The following is a 22,099-nucleotide window of genomic DNA, read 5'->3' as shown; positions in this document are numbered from 1 at the left end:
TGTCACAGAGCCTTTGATATGTGAGGGAAATTATTTTCAACCTAAAAGTCTGTGTCCAGAGACAGCCAGTCAGGTTACAGGTAAAGTAAAGGGATTTTCAGACTTGTGGAGTTTCTATCTCCTATGCACTCTTTTTGGAAATTTAAGAGGCTATTAACCACTAAAACAAGAAAGGAAGATTTCAGCACCAGGAACAGGGGAACTAATAGATGGGGGAAGAGACAAAGGAATCCTCATATGTATGGTAAAGGAATGCCCCAAGTGAAAAAATGAGGAGCAGACCTAGTGAGGGATTAGTTCAGTTTAGAAAGAGCGGTTGATGAGGTCCAGGAGGAAACAAAATAAGGAACTGATGAATCAATTGATGCATTTGACTATATTAAAAGTGATCATATTGCACTATCAGACAGTTTGGAAAAAGAGTTAAGAAGCCTATATATACACTAATCAAGTGAGGAAAACAACCCAATGATTAAATCCAGAAAAAATTGACAAGAAAAAAAGAACTACACTATGAAGCTTCCATGTGAAATAATTTTTACGTTGTCTTTGTGGCTGCAACTGCTGCTTGTCCTAAATGTCCATCCTCCTGCTTTTCCATAATAGTACCCTTGCTGGGCTGAAGGTAAAGAAGGTCATAACACAAAGGGAGAAACAATAGCTGCAAAGGTAGGCTTACACACATCCCGGACTATGAGGACATGGCAGGGACTAAGGAACGTTTTACTGTGGTATGCAAGGGTAGGTCCTAGGTCCCCATGCATACATCTCTTCCCAACAAAACATGTTTAAACATGTCTCTACAATCAAGACAGGACTGCAGACAAGCTCTCTCAGTAAAAGAGTTGTCTTTGTCTCATTAGATTGTCTTCAAAGAAAACCAAAAAAGGTCTAGTCAAAACAGTGACCTCCAAGGAGACCAGTTAGACCAGTTACATTAAAGACGGGATTAGAGGTTATGGTGATTGGATTTGGAATTACAAAGGAGTCATCTTGATCGATTTCCTTGAAGGACACAGGGTGATCATGGAGACTAATTATGATGAAGTTTTAAGAAAACTGAAAACCATATTGGTGAGAAAAGGCCAGGAAAGTTACAGCAAGGGAATGTTTTCATGATGACAGTGCACCTGCTTATCGAGGGTAGTAAGTAAACCTTACGTCATCCACCCTGCAGTCCTGATCTTGACCCTTCAGACTTCTTTTTGCCCCTAAAACTCAAAGAACATTGAAAGGGAACATGGTTTGGATTCCTTGGGATGTTAAAACCTGCCATTTTGACCTGGTGTAAGTAAAAGAGATGAAAACACTGCCATCAGAAATTTAGAGACCTAGATCGGTGCTTCCCAAAGTGGTCGATCCTGCCCCATGGGGGCGGTGGAAAGTGACCCTTATAGGACAGGGTTGAACTGCTCTCTGTGACAGGTGGTTTCTAACTGCTCACCTTGTGCTTAGCAGCCCAATGCATAACCACTTTTTAAATTACATACGTGTATTATTTTGATAAAATATAATACATTAAAAATTTTAATTTCCTGAATTATAACTCAAAAACTGGTGTATACTTGGTTCTATATTGAGAATTAGTTGTAGAACTGCAAACAATAAATGCCTAAGTGTAGGTAAGAAGTTAATTAACCAAAAACTGATGCAAATCCACTGCTATAAGTTGATTTCAACTGAGAGCGCAACCCTAATAAGTTGATATATTTACTGATGCTGCAAATCTTTATGGGGGTAGACAGGCTTATCTTCCTCCCACAAAGAAGCCAGTGGGTTTGAACCTCTAACAATGTGGATAGCAATCCAAAGCTTCCCCAGCAGTGCCATGAGGGCTCTGGAAGTTGATTAGAAAGAACATGTCAATACCCAAAATAATCTCTGGTAGCTATCCCTGCAAATAGCACTCCCCATCATCTCTCTCTAGCAGAAGTTGCCTGAAAAATACAGTAAGAACTGTTTCCCTTTTTAAATTCCTAGAAAATCTAAGCCAAACTTTTATTAATTTCTGAAATATAAAAATAGGATTAATAAACCCTACCATCTTACCCGTAAACTATTTAACAGCCGAAGAATTCTCCGATTCCACCTGTCTGCCTCAATATTTTGCTCATTCTCCAATGACGCCTGTTTAAATAATTGATAAATATCTCATTAATTAAATTTTACTGATATTCTACTACCTACAGGGCATGGTGTTGAGACAAGAAACACAACGATAAATAATGCTAGGCCTTACCAAATAAATTTGTAGTCTGATAACTGAGAGACTAAAACTACATATAAATATAGACCATCCTACACAGGCTAACACTTAAGCACTGGGGCTACTTTCTGGTAAGGGAGTGCAGAGCAGGAGACGTGCCATCTTTATGGGCATGCATGCCAGGCAAGGTGCCCTGACTTTCCGAAAGAAAGTCACCAAAGACAAGAATTTTTGCCCAGGGCTATCCTAGCTCTGACCATCTGAATTTCATTGGTAGGGAATTAATATAAAGCTATAGGAAAATTGCCTTGGAAAAGCCATGGTCTGAACTTACCTGGGTAGATGGAAGCTCTAAAAGTAACTGATGTTTGTATACAATTGGGTAAAGAAAAACTTTCAGATTTTGAAGGTACAGATTCATTCTTTCTGTCTTCAAAGCGAGACCACCTCTGGAACATTTCAGTATTTAAAAATTTTACAGTAAAATCCCTTAGCAGGAACTCACTGCAAGCCCTTACCAACAAACACCTTATAAATTGAAAACAGAAACTGGGTGCAGGAAAGGTGCTGATGAGTTGATAAGAAGAACAGGCTACAAAGAGATGGGGGAAGGGAAGTGGCACAACTCTGACCTACTTTATCATTCTGTCCTAGGCCAGCTCTGACCATGCAACCCAATAGGATCGGTGCTCCCCAGATCCCACCCAGGGTTTGCGCCAACATTTCCTAAAGGTGTTTTTGTTTTGTTTTTTAGTTTAAAGGTGTTTTTAATGTTCTATTCTCCAAGATTATTTCAGAAAGTTCCAGGATATTCTATATAATTAAAAAATATCATTTGAGGCTAAGAGGACATAGCCTAGGATCTGATTAGGCCTCATTTCCACCAACTATACCGGCTTCCTGATCCTGCCTGTGATGTATCCTTATGTTCCTAAGAGACTGATGTGGATATATGGTTTCTTTATTCTGAAGAATTTTCCACATTCCTCCAGCTACTTTCTGGCCTGTTGTGGGGAAAGTGAGTTCATCAACTTGCTGTTTATTATGTTGTTAAATATATGAACATTTTTAAAGTATAAAAGACAATGTCCAACTCTTCCTTAAAGATTCATGAGGCTACATCTTTACCTATATTGTATAACTAAACTACCCAGAAAGAGGCTCAGAAGAACTAGTCTGTGGATTTTGCCTGTCTGCTTGGTCTATGTCAGCGGTTCTCAACCTGTGGGTCCTGACCCCTTTGGGGGTCGAATGACTCTTTCACAGGGGTCACCTACGACCATCAGAAAACACATATTTCTGATGGTCTCAGGAACTGAGATACTGCTCCTCTATCCATCTCCAGGAGGGCCCACCTGTATCCTGCATGCTTCAAGACAAAACTTCATTTATTTGTCATTAGAAATAAGTATTTCACAATATATAATTACATACTATTTTAAGATTAATCACTATGTTTTATTTATGCTCAATTTGTAACAATGAAAATACATTCTGCATGTCAGATATTTATCTGACTATTCATAACAGTAGAGAAATTACAGTGATGAAGTAGCAACAAAAATAATGTTATGGTTGGAGGGTACCACAACATGAGGAACTGTATTAAAGGGTCGTGGCATCAGGAAGATTGAGAACCACTGGTCTGTGTGAGCATCCCACAGCTGAATTCACAGTGAGGAGTGCCTGGGGGCTTATTAAAATGGTTGGGTTTGTGCTATGTTGAGGTTTGCTTCACCATGTATGAAAACAACCTGTGTTCATTTACAGAAGCAAACAAAAAGGCAAATGTGATTCTTCTGGTTCAGCTATTTGATGTTTCAGGTAATAGCTCAGGATATGAATTATACATATATATACATACACACACACTCATATATTTCTTTTTAAAATCTGTCTTAATGTCTAGAGAATTTAGTCTGTTTCTAATATAAGAAAAAAAGTCTAGTTGTCTCAGAACTCATTAAAATGAAAATTATTTAAAATATATTAATAAGTAGATATTAGTAAGGGCTTTGATATTATTTCCTTAAAATATTTTGCAATCTAAAAGAATGCCTTCATTTCTCTGGGACAAAGTCTTGAATAAATCAAGCAGACAGATAACAGGCAAGTTCAAGTGGGACATTCCTGCTGGCTTTGCCACTGATGTGTGGCCTTTGGCATAGTCCATTTTACTTTTCTGACCTCTAGATGTCTTGAATAGGTACAAGCCTTGTGCCATATAGTGCTTTGGAAAAAATGTCCATATATTTTAAAAAATAGAATGAAATTTCAAAGATCCTAGAACAGACTCCTAAGGCAATTCTATTTTTCTAGAAATGTTATATATAGGGGTTACTTTCAACTGTGATTGCCAATATTTGAAAATTCATGATAACTTTTGATAAGCCTAAAAATATTTCACTTTTCTTTAAAAGTAGCTGAAGGTTCAAAATCAATGGAATACAAAAAGTCAAAGCAATTCTGAATGTTTGGTCAAACTACTCACACACATTTGTTGAGATAACAAATTTAAATGATAAATTTAGAAAGCAACGTGATAGCGCTAAAGAGCAATTTTTAGATAAATAAGGCATTAAATATGTAGGGGCACGGTTTTAACAAATTTTCAAGACTAAGCATACCCATTCGACTGGATGGTTTTCAGCTTCTTGCACCAAGGAGACAAGCGTCGGGGAGAATTCCTCAGCAGCGGAAGAAACCATTTCAAAAATATCCTGCTAAAGAAAGTTAGAGGAAGGGAGGTAATTCTGATAACAGTTATCTCAAAGTAATCGTTTTTCTGAATATTTTCATGACCCGAATCCTCATTTCCAAAACAAAATGAAAATACTACCCACCTCTCAAAATATTATTTCTGTAATCTTACAGATAGGTAGCCCCTGCCTTAAAACAGTCCTGTTTCCCAGACGTCTCCCACACATGGGGAGCTCACACACCCCTCTTCCCTCCCTCTGTTTTGCTCTCTATATCAGAAATCTCTGTGATTGCTGGGACCACTTACCTCTGAAGCATTTGCTTAGCCTTAGTCACCAACCTCTACTCTCATGCTAGTACCCAGTGGCAGAAGGAAAAGATCTGCCGTGGATTAGCAGGGGGAGTGAGGAAAAGAGATATTAAGATCCCTATCCAGGGTCATAGGAGCCCTGGTGGCATGGTTTGGCAAGTGTTAGACTGCTAACTACCAGGCTGGCAGTTCAAACCCTCGGGAGCCCTGTACAGGATTGCTCCGAGTCAGAACTGACTTGATGGTAATGGTGGGACTAAGGGCCATGACAGGATTCCTACCACTACTGCTGGAATTGTCAGCGACAAAAGGAGGGATAATGGTGTCAGTGCTCTGGAAGAGGAGAGGACAGATAAAGGAGAACAGAAATTCTGCCAGTCTTTACGGAACTGTCCCCCTTTCATTGCTATAAGCGATTGGGTCCTTTTTAAATCTTCCACTGTCTCCAGGCTGTACTTCCCAGCTGTCATCCCAGACCTTAAATCAGCTGGGAGCTTTCTACAACATAGTTCAGGCTTTCACTTCAGCTTTGAAAAATGTTAGTGAGTACAAGGAGTTGCATTTTTATTCTTTAATATATGTAGTTAAGGAGCCTTATTGTGTTTTCCTCTTTTAATTTCTATAAATACTTTACACTCTAGATACTTTCAATGGTGTAACTACTTTATATTAAAATTGTATCTTATGAAGGAGGAAGGTGAATAGATGACAAAAAATAAAGTACAGGCTTATTGGCTAGAGTCCTAAAAGAAACCATGAGATATTAAAAGTGGGGCCTAGGAGGATTCTCAGCATAGAGTCAGATTCAAATAAGAAAATCACTCATTGAATAAGCATAGCACAGTAGCATTATACCACAATGCATGGGATAATGCTTTTTAATTTCTATAAATACTTTACATTCTAGACACTCTCAATAGTGTAAGTATTTCATATAAAAATGTGTCTTATGAAGATCTGAGAATGATTCATCAGAATCAGCACGTTCCTGTTCCTTCACATAGACTATGCTCTGACTACATGTCACATCTGTTCAGCATTTTTGTAAGCAGAGTAAGAATAAGACATGATTAGAAATATTTTACACATCATTAAATTAGTGTAAAGCAGTAAAATGTTCCAAGGATCTCCTTTGCACTTCAAGCACTTGAAAAGATATATTTTATTACTATACCTATGATAATTACAGTCATATTTTCTTTATAACATAGCATAAACTAAACAAGTTTGTCTAGTCGTAATTTTCTGTAGATGCTCTCTAAGAACCCAAGCCGATCTAAGGAAGAAAGCTATACTGGCAACCCAGGAGCTTAACATCCACTATCCAATCAAATATTTAGTAAAGCACATTTTGTTTTAATGTGTTACAAAATCGTCTTTTCTTCCAAGGGCATTTAGTTTCAATGTGAATTGACTTTGAATTCCCTGAGTGGTTATAAAAATACAATGATGATGAAGCAGAGAAGAAAAGAACTGGTTTATTTTTATGTAGTGTGGCTACAATATTTACATCTGTACAACCAGCAAGGTGGTAAATGAAGAACATATTTAAAAGTGCATTGTTCCCAGATACTTTGAAAGAGTTTTTTTGGAAAGATTTTTTTGAAGAAAAAAAATTTTTGTTGTTGTTATATATCTTTGGATAGTTAGTTAGATTCAGGGCCAACTTGTGGGCCTAAAACATAATAATACTCTTAGATGATGAGAAATAAAGCATCGGCTTACTGGCTAGAGTCCTAAAAGATACCCTGAGATATTAAAAGTGGGGCCTAAGAGGATTCTCAGCATAGAGTCAGATTCAAATAAGAAAATCATTCATTGAATGAGTAAAGCACAGTAGCATTATTCTATAATGCATGATAATAAAATAGTATTTTAGTATGAAACTAACTTTTCATGTTATTTCTGATCTTAAACTTCTAGAGAATACTGTTTTGTAAATGAAAGTGATCCTTCACTCTGCACAATTTCTACTGACTAAAAGAAAATGATAGAGCAATGGGAGATGAAATATGAGCTGTTGAAGAAAGCTGATGGAGCCCGGCTACCAAAAAATACAGCATCTGGGGTCTTCAAGGCTTGAAGATAAACAAGCGGCCATCTAGCTGAGAAGCATCAAAGCCCACATGGAAGAGGCACACCAGCCTGTGTGACCACAAGGTGCAGAAGGGACCAGTTATCAGACATGAAAGAACTAAAAATCTTATCAATGGGTGCCCACCTCCCTGATACGATCAACGAAGACAAATGTGTGCATAAGCAAATGTGGTGAAGAAAGCTGATGTTGCCCAGCTATCAAAAGATACCGCATCTGGGGTCTTAAAGGCTCGAAGATAAACAAGTGGCCATCTAGCTCAGAAGCAACAAAGCCCACATGGAAGAAACACACCAACCCATGTGACCACGAGCTGTCGAAGGGATCAGGTATCAAAGATCAAGGAACAAAAAAGCATATCATTGAAAATGTGGGTGAGTGCAGAGCAGAGACTCAAAGCCCATTGGTAGCCAACTGGACATCCCTTACTGAAGGGTTGTGAGGAGGAGATGAACCAGGCAGGGTGCAGGGTAGCAACAACGAAACATATAACTTTCTTCTAGTTCGTAAATGTTTCCTCCCCTCCACTATCATGATCCCGATTCTGCCTTACAAATCAGGCTAGACCAGAGGCTGTACATAGGTACAGATAGCAACTGGAAACACAGGGAATCCAGGACAGATGACTCCTTCAGGACCAGTGGCGAGAATGGTGATGCCTGGAGGGTGGAGAGAATGTGGGGTAGAAAGGGGAACCGATTACAAGGATCTACGTATAGCCTCCTCCCTGGGGGAGGGACAGTAGAGAAGGCGGGGGAAGACATCAGACAGTGTAATATATGACAAAATAATAATAATTTATGAATGATGAAGGGTTCATGAGGTGGGGGGGAGTGGGGAGGGAGGGGGCAAATGAGCAGCAGATATTAAGGGCTCAAGTAGAAGGCAAATGTTTTGAGAATGATGATGGCAACAAATGTACATATGTTCTGGACACAATGGATGTATGTATGGATTGTGATAAGAATTGTATGAGCCCCCAATAAAATGATAAAAAAAGAAATATTAGCTGTAAGTGAAGACGATATATCAGAGCCTTAACATTCCTACAATAATGCTAAGGGGAAAATCACCATATCTGTGTCAGAAAAGGAATATTGTTATGATTCTCTCTGGCTAGCTTACCTCAGAATTAGTATTTTGATCAGCATCCTCTTGAGAGTTACACTTGGATTCATCGACCACATTCTTCAAAGTCTGGGATGGGTCTAACTCTTGCTGGGCATTTGGCTCTTTCATCTTGGAGGCCTCTGAATTATCAAGGAAGTAGAAAGTTCATTAAAATATCTTTGAAATTTTATCGGGATATAATGGCTACAAAAGAAATTTAAAAATCATTTTATTGGGGCTTGTACAACTTAAAAATCATTTTATTGGGGGGGGGATTGCACAACTCTTATCATAAACCATCCATCCATCCATTCATCCATCCATCCATCCATCCATCCATCCATCCATCCATGTGTCAAGCACATTAGTACATTTGTTGCCATCATCATTCTCAAAACATTAAGGACATTTTTATAGACAGTTTATAATCTGAGCATTTAAGCCAAGGACACCAGGCTGTTTGAATGGTTCCCACACCCTCGCAGATTTATCTTCCCGTTCCTTTCCTCTAACTCTTTCTCACAGCCACTCCCCCCCCCCTCCACATTCACTCACAAGACAGTCTGGCAGTGCTGAAGGCCATCTTAGTGCTCTTATTGTAATGCCTTCCCGAAGGGCGATCAGGAATATAGATTCCCTCACTATATACATTGATTTCATTATTACTTTATCACTTCATAATAATAGCCAACAATTCTTAATACTCCATGTGCCCCCTAGCTAGATGGCGGTATCTCTATTTTAGGTTAGTGATGTTGTTTAAATGTGTTTCTTATCACTGAACTATTGGGAGATCCCACCTGTTATGTTTTGGTTTTCCAATTCTTTCCTTCCTGACTCCTTGTGTATCAATTTTCTTCCAATTTTGAAGTCAGAGGACAGAAAGCATTTTGTAAACAACTGAAAAAAATTACATTTTTGTTTCTTGTTTTTAATGCAAGTAAAGCAATTTGTTAAAACACAACTACATATGATACAAAGTAAAAACTATAATTTATATGTATACAACCAGAAAATTAATTCAAATGAAACAAGGGGGTACTTCTGTTCACAAGTTGACATTTTGTTCTACACAAAATTAAATTTTGTTGTATATGTAGACATGCATGTATTTATTTACAACCAAACATCATAGCCATGTAAAGGGATGGGAACTGTTACCCTTTTTAGTTCAGCATGAATCAAATCCTGAGCAGCAGTTGATAAAAGTGTATCCACTCCTCCCCTCTTTTTCCACATCATCAGTCTTTGGGTCGGAGGTGCAAGTTCCAAAACCATGAGTGTGTCCGCAAAGCAAGTCAGTTGTCTGTGCATGGTTTTGCTGCTGATCTCCTTGACCGGGTCTATGAGCAACTTCCTCCTTTTGCTTTTGCTTTTCTCAGCAATGTCTGCACGTAAGAAGTCACAAGCGTGATTGGGTTGCACAGCTTTTTCAAATGATATTCTAGGGACTGCACATCTAAGAAATAGCTACTACAATGTACTGCATAGAGCTATATTGGAAAGAAAAATCCGCCTTTTCCTCTCATATGAACAGTATACTTACGAGGCCTTTGCCTGAGCAGTCAGTTGGTGATGCAGTCTGTAAGGGGCTGCTCAAAGGTGCTTACAAGGGACTCTGTTGACTTCATAAACAGGCAACCGAGGAAATGTGGAGCAGGATGATAACAAGAGGGTACCCCCGCCCACCACCACTCCTGATGTAAAGAGTCTTGAAAACTTTACACTGTGTAGCAGGATAACTTTTTTTTTCAGGATAACTTAAAAGATTAATTTCTAGTGTATTTCTTCCTCCTCAATTGAAATTTATACACCTAAGTAGATAAGCTTGGGAGAAAGAGGAGGCTTTCTACTCCCTCAAAAAATTAGTCTTGGAAACTCACAGGGGGCAGTTCTACCTTGTCCTATAGGGTCGCTATGAATCAGTATTGATTCAATAGCAGAGAAATAGGTAGGCACATGGGATTTAGCTACATCAGGAAATTCAGTAGACAGGAAGGAGACGTTTTACTTTAGTACATGTGCCAAAGGTGAGGGAGGGCTAGAGATTCCAGAATGAGTGGAGATAAGAAATCAAATGGAACCGGAAGGAGCAGGAACCTGTTTGCTGATGTGCCTCAGTAGAATCCTGGAAACATGACAAGATCCGAGAAAATCTAGCTGTGTGATTATCTAACATGCTGACTAGGCAATGGGCACCATAGAATGGTGTTGGCTCATGACCAGAGGTTTCCTTCTACCTTCAACCCCCTCCTTTGAGCTTTACATGGGCTAGGGAAGATGGATGGAGCTCTGGTGGTGTAGGTTATACATTGACCTGCTAACCGAAAGGTCAACAGTTTGAATCCACTAGCCACTCCACAGAAGAAAGACAAAACTTTCTGTCTACATAAGGATCCACAGTCTCCAAAATTTACAGGGGCAGTTCTACTCTGCTTGATAGGGCCACTGCCAGTTGGAATTGACCTAGTGGCAGTAGGTCGGAGTTCATTTTTTTAATCTGAGAGGGAAGATGGAGGAGCCATACAGAACTGAATTTCCTGTCAGCTCATGGGATAGGAACTAAGAATTGAAATTAGTAATGGGGAAAAAATGGAAATGTGTTGTTACTTACCTACCCAGTGGGTAACATGAAATTCTTATCAGTTATATTCCTTAAAATGAAGGTGTTACTAAAGGGACTAGTTGTATATTACATAAATATTTATTGCTAAGACATGTTTGAGGCTTTATGTTAGAAAGAGGAGACTTTTATATGACTCTGTTAATTTTCAAGAATTGTTCCTGTGTTTTCCCAAGTGTAAGACTCCAGAGATGAGCATACATCCTGGCACAAAATTGAACCTTGGTAAAATACGTGCTGAGTAAATGAATGCAAGATACCTACCCACGTCATGGCAGCTTTTATTGGGAGGGGAATAATCTTATAGTAAGCAAACTCATTGATTAGGAAGTGGTATTCTCTGAGCTTCAGGAAACAAGTGTGAAAAAACATGCATCTCAGACTCAGAGAACAGACCCCTCTTCCTATGTTTGATGATTAGACTGCCCTTTATCTCTCCTCTGCTTGTTCTCAGATTTGAGTCGGTGAAAATTTTAACTTTATTAGATTCCTTAGACATTAGACTAACTCCTTATACATTTGCTTTCTAAATCTGAATCAATGGAGAATAATCTGTATAGGCTGCCTCTATTTGTCACCCACCCATTTATTCTTTGACTACTTAAGTAAGAGTTCTAACTCCATTGCCCTGCTGAAACAACTTGATTAGACACTAGTGATATGCTAATTACTAAAGCTGATGATGACCTCTTTGGGCTCTTAATATTTTGAACCTTTCATAACACATAAAGATACTAACCATCTTTTCTAAGCCTCAAAACCTTTTTCATCCCATGGCTTCAGTTTTCCCCTATCTTTCCAGTCAGTCATTCTTAGGTACTTCTTCCTATTCCTGTATTCCAGATGAGGCATTTCCTCTCTACTGCCATCTGCTATTCTTATGCAATATGAAATATTCTCATCTTCAATTAAAATGGCAATAATTGCTGGCATTTATCACTATGTGCCAAGTACTGGCCTAAGTGCTTTACACAGATTACACCATTCATCATCACAAGAACCCTGTGAGTTAGGAAACTGAGACTGGAGAGTTTGAATAACTTTCACATAGTGCCAACACTTATAGAAGGCAAAGCAAGGACTGAAACCCAGGAAGGGTGGTTTTAGGGCCTGGTATACTAACTTTTGATAATGATCTCCCAATTCATCCTTCCTTATAGCCTACAACCAAATTTGTTTTCCTAAAACAAACAAGCAAACCAACTAACCGTCAAGTCAGTTCTGACTCTTAGTGATCTTACGTTGGATTTCTGAAGCTCAAAGTCTTTCTGAGAACAGACAGCTTCTACTCTTTCCTGGAGAGCAGCTGGTGGGTTTGAATCGTGGACCTTGTGATTGACAGTCTGATGCTTTACCTAAGAGTGCCATTCCTTTATTTTTAATAACATGATGACTTTTTCCCCACATTAAAAACTTTAAAAGATCCTTCAACTCAGAATTCAGGTTCCTTCACTCTCTGCCCCGATCTAATCAAGAGCCCTGCCAATGACTACCTTTCATTTACCTATCTTCCAACCAAACTCAGCTGCGGGTTTATATACACCTTCGGTTTTTGAAACTTTCCATTTTTTCTCAGAGTTGTTGATGTTGTTTTAATCCAAGAATGCTCTTTCTTCAAATCCATCTTTTAAAATACTACCTGACATTTCAAAACTCAAATAAAATGCTACTTTCTTCCAAAGTCTCCTCTCATTTCACAGACAGAAATATTCTCTCCTTTATCCAAACCTCTAAAGGGCATAGTGCTTCTCCTCTGATACTTTTATTCTACCTTATACTTATTTGCATATGTATATATCTTACTGACCAGATTATAAGCTTCTCGCAAGCAGGAACCTTGTCCAATTAACTTCTGCCTTCAACTTAATGCCCAACACAGAGTAGTAGTGCAATAACTATGTGAACTGAGTTCAGTTTTTAAATTTCCAGATTTCCAAACTGGATATATCTTTTGACCAGGACTAAATAAAATGAAATGGATCCCTGATGGCATAATGGGCTGCTAACTGCAGTCAGTAGTTTGAAACCATGAACCACTCTATGGGAGGAAGATGAGTCTTTCTACTCTCTTTAAGATTTAGTCTTAGATATCCTCAGGCGTAGTTCTATTCTGCCCTACAGGTTTGCTATGAGTCAGAATTGACTTGATGGCAGTGCATTTTCTGAGTTTTGAATAACATGAAAGCATCATCTCAAACTTCCTTCACACTTTTTTGTTTTACAAATGTTATTCTTAGATCAACCACCTACTATATTTCACAAATGGTTTAAATGTCATAGTATATAAAAAATGAATGAGTGCATCTGACCTGTAATATTAATTGGGTCAAGGGTAAATCCGTCTTCTTCAGTTGATAATAATGTGGTTTTATCCACTATTTCATTTTCAGGTCGACATACACCCTCTGCATTACCTAGTTCTTCTAATCAACATAAAAATAGTTATAAAAAGTAAGATTATATTGCATAATAAAATATAAGATAATTAAAGTAAAAAATTTGAATTTAATATGCACGTTTCTAACTAGAGTAAAATCTCAATGATCAGAATCATCCACTCAGTAGAATTGGGGAGACTATGTGTTCTGTACAGTGTTCAGGAGAAACAAACAATGCTACGATCATCCCTACCCTTACACAAGAGACGTCTAAGGCTGAGCTGCAGTCATGGAGGAAGTGAAAACAGTAGCAATCAAAATACATCACTGACATAACTGTGACTACATATCTGATAAAATTGTATTCTGATACATAATTTATCAGATGAGTAATAGAATTTATAGCTAGATTCTCATTGGCTAATTATCTCCATGTCCTCAATTTCTACCATTCTGCTAGAGAGCAAATGTAATATTAAAAAGAGTGAAGAATTAATACCAGGATTTTAATACTTAAAAAAAATCAGACTAATGGACCTTACATCCACTAAAGTTTTTTTTCATGAATTTCAAGTAGGAAAACAGCGTCACATGTGAAATTTCACCCAAATTGTACGGAGATTGCCACACTGTACTAATAATTTTTATCACATTATATGTATATTAATACTTCTAAAGCACAGTATTTTGACAGAATATTTAAACATTCTGTAATACATTATATCTTTCTCAAAATCCAGCTTTCTTTTGCCTAAGAGAGTTTGAATAGCATTCTGGGTTATCTTTCACAATACTATAGCACTACTTAAGCTAAGAAGATCAGAGGTTTAATTTGACTATTAGTCTCTTCTCACTTTCAACACAAAGGAGTGTTTTCAACATACCCACTGCAGTATTGAGAGGCTCAGGAGGAAGGGAAATTTCTTTGTCTAAATGATTGTCTTCTAACAGCATATTCTGATCATCTTGCAGTAAATTATCTTGAAAATAGAATAATTTTGTCCAGTAAGGTGGAATTAGTTTTTTGTTCATTAACATTTATGGACATTATTATGTACAAAGCATTGTAAAGGATACAAAAATGAATGAACCCTACCTGATAAGATTTCATTATGTGAACGACCACATTTCATGCAGGATCACAGAGAATTTTGTATATTACGTTCATTTTCTTTATTGTGGGAGACAGATATGTCAATTTGCTTCAGTCAAGAGCTACTACTTTGGAAATTCTATGGAACAGTTCTATTCTGTCCCATTGTCAGAATCAACTTATGTTACTATGAATCAGAATCAATGGCAGTGGACTGGTTTCTCTTGCTAAAACTCCATTTCCAAATGTTTAAATTCAGGAAACATGTGTGAAACCAATAAGCAGATGGTAGCTTTGTATATATTTAATTTCAAAATAAGAGGTAAATGTACTATAATTATTTTTAAATCACAGTTTCAAACTCCACCAGCAGAGAACAAAGATACAGCTACTGTTTTTTTGCCTTTGCTTAAAATATTTCAAGGTTCAAAATATTTTTCATAACTATACCTTACTGTGGATTAGAGCATCAAAAATATAAGAACATTCCAATATCTTTTTAAAATTTAATCATTTTATTGGGGGCTCGTACAACTCTTATCACAATCCATCCATCCATCCATCCATCCATGCATTGTGTCAAGCACACATTCCAATATCTTTAGAATGTGTCTGAGTCACTCTAATTCTATGATTATCTTAAATAATATCCCCAATGGTGGGCAGATCCTGTAGAATAGCTGTCCCACAATTTATGTTAAATAAAAACAATGGTTTCCAGTTTATGGTCTAGCATATTTTGTGGCATATATACTAAACTCTTCCATCCCCTCTGAAAATTAGAAATTTATAAAAAGATAGTAAAAGCACATATTTCATAATCTATATGAAAAATGTATTTAAACATGTGATTATTTACTTGGGTCATAGACTTTGAGACCTTATATAAACATGCTGAGCTAGAAGCATGTCTGAAATTTCATGACACAGCATGACACAAAACATGTCCAAAATTTCAGTTTGCTCTAATCAATCTACTGATAAACTGTACTATATCTAGATATACTAGTTGCCGTGGATTTGCTTCCCCAGGTGCATCAGAATACAGGTATGTTCCCTAGGGGTTTCCAATAGCGGATTTTTCACAGGTAGATCACTATACCTTTCTTCTAAGGTGCCATTTGGTAGGCTTGAACCTTCAACCCTTTATTTGGCAGTCAAACACAATCGTCATTTGTACCACCCAGGGATGCCAGTAAGTTGAACTTATCTGATTAAAATAAATATGCATTTTCTACATAGTTGTACAGCATACCAATCATTTCTCCCGCAGCCCCTTCATCTCCAAATCCATCTCCACTGTCATAGAGCAGAGACCTTTCTCCACTGAGGCTTCCAGAACTATTTTCAACTAAAATGCCACTGGAATTCAGTAATATGTTGTCATCAGTGAAGCTATGCCTTCTGAGAACTTCAGCTTCCTCACCTAAATAAATACATATTGTTAATACTGAGTTAGCCATAGGAAATGATAAAATTTTAGGGATAGAAGGAAATCAAGATTATCAACTGAACGCGCTCTCATTTTAGATAGGACGAAAATGTGTGCTGGGAAATTTATTTGATTTAACCAAATTCACTTCATTAATTAGCAGAGACTGTATTTTGAATCAAGTGATATTTCTAATATAGTAGAAATTGCTAACATTCTACAGTTTAATCATTTCCCTGAGGACAGGAATTCTATGAGAGTTGTAAGGATTACTTCTACCTTATATACATCAAGTTCTAAAAGTCTGTCTCTTGTGTTGTTTATCCAGAATGAGGAGGTAAAAAATAAGGAACATATAAACTTCTAGGAAATAGAATAGTGTATAAAAGACTAAAGAGTTCCCGGGCTTATAGCATTCATGTAATAAATATTTATTGATTTTGTGTTAGACAATTATCTTAGGGACTGGAGCTATGGCAGTGAAAAAGACAAACTCAATCAGCTAACATTAACTTAGTGTTTATAATGTACATTATACAAAAGAAGACACTATTGCAATCCTCACCGGATGCATGGAAACAAACAAACAAACAAGCCCCAACATCCTCAGAAAGGTTACATAGCACACAGTCACGCCCCTCATCCGAACCTCGCGCTATCTGACTCCAAATCCCGGATTCAACACTTCACTATATTATTCTGACAGTTCTAGAAGATGAGGGGTTCACGAAGGAGAAACACTGGTTTTGGACAGTTGAAACACTTTACAGAAGGGAGACCTATGAGAATAAATTACTAAGACACTGATAGCAGCAGATAAAACGAACTCCCTGATTCAAACTAATGTTCTAGAATGGTTGGTAGCTCTTACATGTGTTTTTCCCCCTGCCTTGGGTTTGAATTGCTAAGTCTAGGAGTCTAAAACCTTAGAAATCACAGGCTGCTCTTCCCTTTATTGTTTTTAGCAACACACGTTAGTGTTAGTAAAGATGAACACGAGGTTTCTAGCAATCATTTTGGAAAGTTTTCTCTATATCTGTATATGTAGTTCTCTGTATCTGTATATATCTTCTAGAGAGAAGTTTTAAAAGGCCATCTTCATTGTATTAAAACGAAGACTTGCATAAAGTCTTCAAAAAGTACTAAAAATGTACTAAAATGGGTTCACATCATCCAAGAGCAACCTGATAATTCCCAAAAGAAACATCTGCCCATGTCAATCTGATAGTAACATTTATGAGCAGATACAATATTATGAGCACTGAGCATCAGGAGGACCTGAGTCTATACAAAAGAAATAATTACTTCAAGCTTATATATGATCCAGAATGTTTTCGTTAGGTGTCATTGGATTGGTTTTAACTCATAGCGACCCTTTTAGAAGCGAATGGAAATTGGTCCTGCACCATCCTCACAGCTACGTTTGAGCCATCGTTGCAGCCGATACATCAATCCACCTCTTGCAAGTCTTATTTTCTTCTGAGCTGTTTCTTTACCAGGCATCATGTCCTTCCCTCCTAATAGCACGTCCAAAGTACAGGAGATGAAGTCTTGTCATCCTCACTTCTAAGAAGTGAGTGTGGGTGTAGCTTTCCCATGACAGACTTGTTTGTCCTTCTGGAAGCCCATAGTAATTTCAATATTCTCCACCAGTACCACTCTTCACACTCTCCAGCCTTCAGTACTCATTGTTTAACTTTCACATGTATATGAGGTAACTGGAAGTACTATTGCTTGAGTCAGGTTTACCTTCGTCTTCAAGGTGACATCTTTGTTTTTTAATCCTTCAAAGAGGTCTTGTCCAGCAGATTTCCCCAAGGCTCTGTGTTGTTTAATTTTTTGAATGCAGCTTCCATGAGCATTGGTTGTAAATCCAAGAAAATGAAATCCTTAGCAATGTCAGTGTCTTCTCCATTTATCATAATGTTGCTTATTAGTCCAGGTGTGAGGATTTTTGTTTTCTTTATTTTGAATTGTAACTCAAACTGAAAACTTTAATATTCACCAATAAGGGCTTGAAGTCCTCTTCACTTTCTGCAAGCCAAGTTGAATCATCTGCATACTGAAGGTTAATGAGTCTTCCTCCAAGCCTGATGCCACATTCTTCTTCATGTAGTCCAGCATCTCAGACCGTTTCTTTAGCATACGGATTTCATAAGTATGGTGAAAGCATACAACCCTGACACACACCACTCCTGATTTTAAACCAGTCACTATCCTCTGGTTCTGTTCAAATGACTGCTTCTTGGTCTAGGTATAGATTTTACATGAATAAGATGAATTACCATTTTTAAATTTGAGAGGGCTTTAGGTTTGAGCTCGTTTTTGAAGGAGGAAAAAAAATCACATATTGGCAGAGAGAACTGAAGGAGAGTATGAGGAACGAAGCCTATAATGTTGCAAGCAGTGTCTCAATTTGACGTATAGGGCATTAAGTCTCAGAGAGTTTAGATAACTTCCCCGTATCACATAGAAAATCAAAGGATAAGACCCAAAGTCAAACCTAGGTTTTTGGTCAACTGAGACCACATTCTCCACATCTTTTGGGCTGCAGAAGTCACAGTACAGAGATAACTAAATTGTATTGATTGGCTGATAAAAGTATTTGCTTAATGAGAACAGAAAGTCTTTATTAAAACTAAAATATCTGAAGCTGATATAATAAAGTGTAAGGTGGTAGAGAACCTTAAAGATAAGCAGGAGTATTTGATACAATAAATCATAGGAACTCAAACATTTAAGCAGAGGAATGTGGTATAAAAAATTGGAATTTAAGGATAATTACTCTTGTAGATGCATATAAAATATAGGAAAATACAGGAGAATGATGTGTAAGAGTGTATTATAGTACTCTTGGAAATAGTAATAAACTATACTGAGGATGAGAGACATAGAAAGGAAACCAGAGAAATTTTAGTTAAAAAGAAAAAATCAGAACAGGTATAAAGTTGGCAGAAAGCACAGTTGCAAATGATCTTCACATTCCCAGGCTAGAAAAACACAGTAGTTTACTCTTTAGGATTTTGGGAAGAGTGGCTTGGGTAGCAGGAAATAGGGCTGTCTCTTTGCCAGTGTGTTCCATTTCCAGGTTTGGAATTGCAGGTAGCAAATTTATGATAGTCAGAGTATATATACACTCGGTACTGCTCCATGACAAAGGAAGGACAGATTCTGTCAAGAAAGAGGGCTGGGCTTTTTTCAAATGCCTTTTCTGCATCCATGGCATGCAATTCTTTCCCTTTGTTCTACTAATGTGACATATTACATTGACTGGTTTTCTTGTAAAATAGTTGTTCACATGTCATACAATTTAATCATTCAATCATATTAAGAAGACTTGTGCAATTAGCATCACAATCAATTTTAGAACTGATTTTCTAAAGCTGAACAATACTTGTACCCTTGGAATAAATCACCCAATTATGTAATTCTTTTAATATGCTATTATTCTGTGGAAAATTTTGGCATCTATATTCATGAGGGGTATTTTTTCTGTACTCTTCTGTGTTTCTGCCTGGTTTGGGTACCAGGATAATACCAGCTTCAAGGAGCTATGGAGTATTCCTTCTTTCTCTAGTTTTGGAAGAGTTTGAACAGGACTGGGGGAAGTTCTTCTCTAAAAGTTCAATAGAATTCTTCAGTGCAGCTGTCTGGTCTTGGGTTTTTCTTTGTTGGGAGGCTCTTTATTACTGATTTAATCTCTTTGCTTGTTATGGATCTGTTGAAGTTTTCTATGGCCTTTTGAGTCTGCTTAGATAGGTTATGTGAGAAACTACAGAAATTAGAAGACTGTAGAAAGATATCTGATACAGTAATTTATATATGCTGAATCTAATAATAAGTAATGAGGCTTATATTTTATGTTTTTCTAGAAATTAATTTTATTGTATTTTATCAAAGTATAAGTCTATGCTAGATTGAAAATAACAATAAAAAAGTACTGGTTCTTCACCATATACCCTTTGAGAAATATCACTATAAATAATAAAAGATATTAAAAGAGGGTGAGGATAAGAAAGAAGTGTGAGAAATATAACTCAAGCACACTTCTTTGTCCCCTGGCCCACAACCTCCTAGGTAAATTCAGATCATCTTTCTTCTAGGCTTACTCTGTTGAGCACTACATAAAATTCAAAGATTAGTATAACATAGATTTTAGCCTCATAGGATTTGAAGACCAATACCGGAATTATATTATAAATATGATAATACAAACAGAGAGGGGAAATTCCATAAAATTGACAAATAATAGTTTATGTAAACCATATTGTTGCAATCCTAAAATATCTTGCTCACAATTTTTTAACACTTTTAAAATCAGTATATGTTTTACCATCAATGTGAATACTTAGTGTGTTAGCATTTCTTTTTCCTTTCTTTAAATCTGCTATTGATTATTTCTATCATCATATACTAGAGCAGTGGTTTTCAACCTTCCTAATGCCGTGATACTGTTTCCTCATGTGGTGGTAACCCCACAACCATAAAATTATTTTCGTTGCTACTTCATCACTGTCATTTTGCTACTATTATGCATCAGGCGAGCCCTGTGAAAGGGTCATTCGACCCCCAAAGGGGTTGCGACCCACAGATTGAGAACTGCTGCACTAGAGCACTGTTTCCCAAAGTGGGTGATACCATCCTCTGGGAGGTGCTGGAACAATGCAGGGGTGCTGAAACAAGCAGATACCTACATTTGATCCAGTATTACAGGCTACAGTACAGAAGTGTTTAGTTGCTAAGGGTGGAACGCAGAGTAATTTTTTTTCTGAAAAAGAGGTAGTAAGCCAAATAAGTTTGGGAACTTAAGCACTGGAGGAAATTTTAAAGGCATTTTATGTAGCACACATGTGACAGCTTGTATGTGTTATATCACCATAACAACTGTCGGTTTACATTTCTATCTCTCTACCAACCTAAACGCTCTTTGAGGGAAAGAACTGCGTGTTTAAACTTTGGTAGCACCCATCATGACTATGATGAGCAAAAAGGAGGCTGCCTCAGATCCAATTCATGGTAACCCACATGTGTCAGAATAGAACTGTGCCCCAGAAGCTGTTGTGGCTGGTTTTGGGGGAGTAAATGACTAGGCCTTTCTTCTGACGCACCTCTGAGTGGACTTGAACTTCCAAGCTTTATTAGGTTAGCCACCAAGCCCATTAACCATTTGCACCACCTAGGGACTCCATTGCTGTGCACTGAGAAAAGATAACTTAAGACTGAGTCTTGGTAATGACATTGGTAATGATTGGGAAGTACTGTTTGACATAAAAAGATTCATGTAATGACATTTCTATTGGCATATCGGTGTACCTGGTCAAATTGCGCTCTGCTTGGTTGTATTTTGCACACATGGCATTATGTACGAATTGAAGGTCTGTGGCAACTCTGCATCATACAAACCTTTCAGTGCACTTGTCCAACAGCAGGGGCTTGTTTCATGTCTCTGCCATGTTTTGGTAATTCTCATAGTATTTCAGGCTTGTACCGAACACTACTACATATTTAATATAGTATATTATAGAGTAAACATAACTTTTATATGCACTAGGTAACCAAAAAAATCACATGACTTGCTTTACTGCGATGTTTACTTTATTGCAAGGGTCTGGAACCAAACCCACAATAACTACTGGCATTGTTTCAAAACAAAATTGCAAGTAAAATTGATCATATCATATATAGAATTTCTTAACTAGTCTTACCAAAGCTTCCAGCTTGGAAAGATAAGTCATTGCTATAGTCTTCTCTAAGTGTGATTTCTTCTGGTTTACTTTGGTTTTGAGTATAATACTCTGAAATCTCAATAGCACTACAGAAAAAATAAGACGGAAAGGAACATGTGAACATAACCTATTGATTTTGCAGTAACTAAAAGAAACCAAAACCTCTACGGTAAAAGATAGATTTCATTACAATCAAGATGTGTTTATTTTCTCAAGAGTACTATTTATACAATACTAGTTAATTATACATATGTACAGTGTCGGTGATCTTCAGGTTCCTAAACACAGCAGTCAATCGATGTCCGTATCATACTTGCCGTAATCAGTAGCATTTGAAGCAGACGTTCACTTTCTCACACAACACATTCTTTTAAAATTTTTATTTACCTCTTTATTGGCACCTAATCTACATATCATTCAATTCAA

General features: G+C 37.3%; 1 protein-coding gene across 1 annotated transcript in view; it reads right to left on the bottom strand.

Moving 5' to 3' along the window:
• The window catches only part of RAD21L1 (RAD21 cohesin complex component like 1), a 32,108-nt gene that overhangs the window by 3,179 nt on the left and 6,830 nt on the right, over nucleotides 1-22,099 (bottom strand). Inside the window, exons 4-12 of the mRNA XM_075527802.1 lie at nucleotides 21,653-21,759; nucleotides 15,771-15,941; nucleotides 14,307-14,402; nucleotides 13,354-13,467; nucleotides 9,583-9,809; nucleotides 9,222-9,321; nucleotides 8,437-8,561; nucleotides 4,834-4,929; nucleotides 2,050-2,127 (exon numbers count right to left, since the gene is read on the bottom strand). Of these exons, the coding sequence (XP_075383917.1) occupies nucleotides 2,050-2,127; nucleotides 4,834-4,929; nucleotides 8,437-8,561; nucleotides 9,222-9,321; nucleotides 9,583-9,809; nucleotides 13,354-13,467; nucleotides 14,307-14,402; nucleotides 15,771-15,941; nucleotides 21,653-21,759 (1,114 nt within the window). The remainder of the gene's footprint in view (nucleotides 1-2,049; nucleotides 2,128-4,833; nucleotides 4,930-8,436; nucleotides 8,562-9,221; nucleotides 9,322-9,582; nucleotides 9,810-13,353; nucleotides 13,468-14,306; nucleotides 14,403-15,770; nucleotides 15,942-21,652; nucleotides 21,760-22,099) is intronic.

This window comes from Tenrec ecaudatus, chromosome 12, assembly GCF_050624435.1.
Source record: "Tenrec ecaudatus isolate mTenEca1 chromosome 12, mTenEca1.hap1, whole genome shotgun sequence".
Classification (NCBI taxonomy): domain Eukaryota; kingdom Metazoa; phylum Chordata; class Mammalia; order Afrosoricida; family Tenrecidae; genus Tenrec; species Tenrec ecaudatus.
This window is presented reverse-complemented; position numbering and strand designations above follow the sequence as displayed.